We start from the raw sequence: 3,049 nt of genomic DNA, 5'->3' as shown, positions 1-3,049 counted from the left end.
TAATATACTAATTTACTAAAAGCGCTTAACTTATAATATAATTAGTAAAAATACTTATAGAGAAGAATAAGAATCTATATAAAGAAAATTAGCGTTAGTGATAGAAGTAAGATTAGTAGCGTTAATATATTACTTCTAGTAGAGCTTTCTAAGTATAATAGACTTAGTAGCTTATTATAGAGATAGAAAGAGTAGTTATAGAGACTAAATAAGGTGAGAGCAGTTAGCGACGTTAGCGCGCGCTACTAACGTGCACAAAGTGCCACGTTCAAGATCATATAAGCTAAAGGCTAGAATCTAAAGGTTTAGCTCCTAATCTAATGAAAGTCTATTGATTAGTGTTTAACTTTGGAAAAGCTGAACAGTTCTTATCAAGACTTATTTATTATTATTATTATTATTATTATTGTAGTTTAACGTCCTTTCTCAGCCCAAAGGGCTATATAAGACGTGCAGGCTTAAGGCCTGCAAGTAACTACGTAGGCTAGAATTTAATCTAGGTACAAATTGAGTAGGTACAATGTAGGGGGTTATCTAAATGAAGGTGAGGCTCGTAGCCTAGTAGTTTTTTAGTGAGTAACTCTCTCAGATCTTTCACTTTAAATGAGTCTTCCTCTCAAGTTTTAACGAGTAACTCTCTCAGTCGAATAGGTAGTTTAATGAGTAACTCTCTCATGTGGGTGGACCATAAATATGGTTGTGAGGGGAGAAGGATTCGAACCTTCGATCTTTGCTGACGTGAGACAGCAGAAAATTTTCCAGGCGCTCCACCACTGCGCCATCCCCCCTCAAGACTTATTTATATAACGTGCGCCACCAGTAAGTGGCCCACCCCAGTAAGCGGCCCACCCCACCAAACTTGACCTAACGTTCTACGCAATTGAGCCATAACAACGTAATAAAATAAGATAAAACTTAAAAAGTACAATTTATTATATAGCTCTACACTAAGTTCTTTAGTAAAGCTGAAAGCTCGTATTGAAAGTTATATATATATATAATAGCTCATTTTATCCTTGACTTATATGTTTAGAGTTTTAAAAGGCGCTTTATATATTTTCCAATGAGAATTTGAAGATGTAATTACCTAATCGATATCTGAATATAAATACATAAAGGTATAGAAGGAGAGTAAAGAATATCCTCAATTTCCCATTTGAAACATTGACCGAAACCTCTTCATTTACATCTCAAGAACTTAATATGGTCTCATTTACACGCATCCTCGGCTTGTTAACTATATCTTATTTTCAATCATGCAGTTCCGTTTATGCAGAACTTGCTAGGTGGGTCTCAGTTGAAGGCAATAGTACAATATCACTCCCCTTCAACGAGACTGCACTTTTGGCAGTTCTGACTCCAAACAACTACACAACACGATCTCTCACTAAATATGACGTTAATGACCCTCTATCTAAGAGGGTAGTTGATGCCTATGACCCTGCTCTCCATCCAAATGGAAGATGTCCTATCAGCAGTTTCTATGTTCCACACAATGACGATACAATGTGTGATGCACAATTTCATATTGGCGCCGACGCATCCTATGCATCTCAGAGCTCCTCGTGCTCTAGATCCATCTTTCGAAGACTCCACTGCCAACTTTGCGCTGGCAGGAATATTCGGAACCCTTCTGTAAGTCTGATATTTCTAGTTGTGTTCTCTCTAATAAAGGAATAGGAAATCAAATATTACGATACACAATGCGGTAAAAACCAAGTCTGTACACAAGACAGCCCACGATGGAACTCGTGGGGCAGATTGGAGCCCCAGAGTTATTGTCATGATGCAAATACGCTAGTGGAATTAGCTGTTGCTAAAGGTGCGACTCTAAGAGAGTACTGTTCCCAAAAGTTCCGGTTTCCCAAAGCTGGAAGTGGAAAAACTGCAACTTTCCACGCATGGCTCTATGATACAGTTTCCGGCCTGCGCCAACCAGCTCAATGGATTTATTTGAAGGTAAATGGTGCCTACGCAAGAGCAGTTCAATCTTCTGAGGATTGGACTACAAAGTTTCCAATTGATTCGGGGAGCAGTTGCGAGATGTGTATATTCCCGTTCAACACCGACTATGATCTAGAGCTCGATTGGTCAGCTGAGTTATAAGCCCAGGGCTAAGGATATTAGGGGAAACAATATTCTGTGGATATTATCTACATCTGTGGGTCTGGTCCTGTTTAGTATCTTGGGTATTGAATTTGGCAGCGATCTTATAGTATCCCTAAAAGAGAAAATTCTAATATCCATCCACGTGCGGCACAAAATGCCCTGTGCCGTAATACTCTATCAAAGTACCATCTCTTTACCAGTTCCCTTAGGGAAGTATTGAAATTTTGCCATTCCATAAACGCCCCTCCATCAAGAGCCTACATGCGACTACCGAAGTCCAATACTTTTAGCTATAGCATCAATTATTTCTTTCAGAGCATTAGGGTCTATACTGTCTTTGCGGCATTATATTACTCCAAATTTTATAATGTTGCAAGTACTGAATTGTTTAGTAGTTAAATGCGTTGTATAAGAATGTACTCCTAAACTATATCTAAGACACTGGGGGCGTAGCTCGAAACCATTCCCATTTTTCTAGCCAAAAAGATCTACGGCATATAACAGCGATCGCTAAGAGACGGCTTAGTTATGTGGATTTTCTATTTTACTTTAACGTGCATCCTTTAGTACCAGAACGATCGGTGTGGCGGAACATTATTTCTTAAGCAAGTAGATAAGTGTAACAGCGCAGGTAAGACTAGTCGGATCTGTGTTGGACGTAGGATGACTCAGAGGCATATGGGAGTGCGTGGCACACATGGGCAAACCGTTTAATCGGTCGAAAATTCCTTAAATGGTTGAACGGTTTAAAAGTAACTATTGCAAACGGTTAAATAAACGAGTAAACGATTTAAACGAACAAATAAACGATAGTTATATACTAGTAAGAAATATCTATAGCGACTACTTATTCTAATACTAGTTAAAATAATAACCGCTATTATCCTCAATATTCTAAGAGTCACCTTGTCAGATCACGTGCTATATATGGGTAGGTGAC

The 3,049-nt window shown here is 38.6% G+C and overlaps 1 protein-coding gene and 1 non-coding gene across 2 annotated transcripts; one reads left to right on the top strand and one right to left on the bottom strand.

The window, feature by feature from the left end:
* Positions 1–700: 700 nt before the first annotated feature.
* On the bottom strand, positions 701–788 carry SETTUDRAFT_t65. Its single transcript has one exon. It is a non-coding gene; the product is annotated as a tRNA-OTHER (tRNA).
* Positions 789–1,203: 415 nt separating this feature from the next.
* On the top strand, positions 1,204–2,106 carry SETTUDRAFT_34559 (uncharacterized protein; the record flags this gene model as incomplete). Its single annotated transcript, XM_008031896.1, has 2 exons — positions 1,204–1,635; positions 1,681–2,106. The coding sequence occupies 2 exons, from the start codon at positions 1,204–1,206 to the stop codon at positions 2,104–2,106; spliced, it is 858 nt and encodes a 285-aa protein (XP_008030087.1).
* Positions 2,107–3,049: the final 943 nt, after the last annotated feature.

The sequence above is a fragment of the Exserohilum turcica genome, assembly GCF_000359705.1.
Source record: "Exserohilum turcica Et28A unplaced genomic scaffold SETTUscaffold_7, whole genome shotgun sequence".
NCBI classification, from domain to species: Eukaryota; Fungi; Ascomycota; class Dothideomycetes; order Pleosporales; family Pleosporaceae; genus Exserohilum; species Exserohilum turcicum.
Note: the sequence above shows the minus strand (reverse complement) of the source record. Positions and strands in the feature narration are given on the sequence as shown.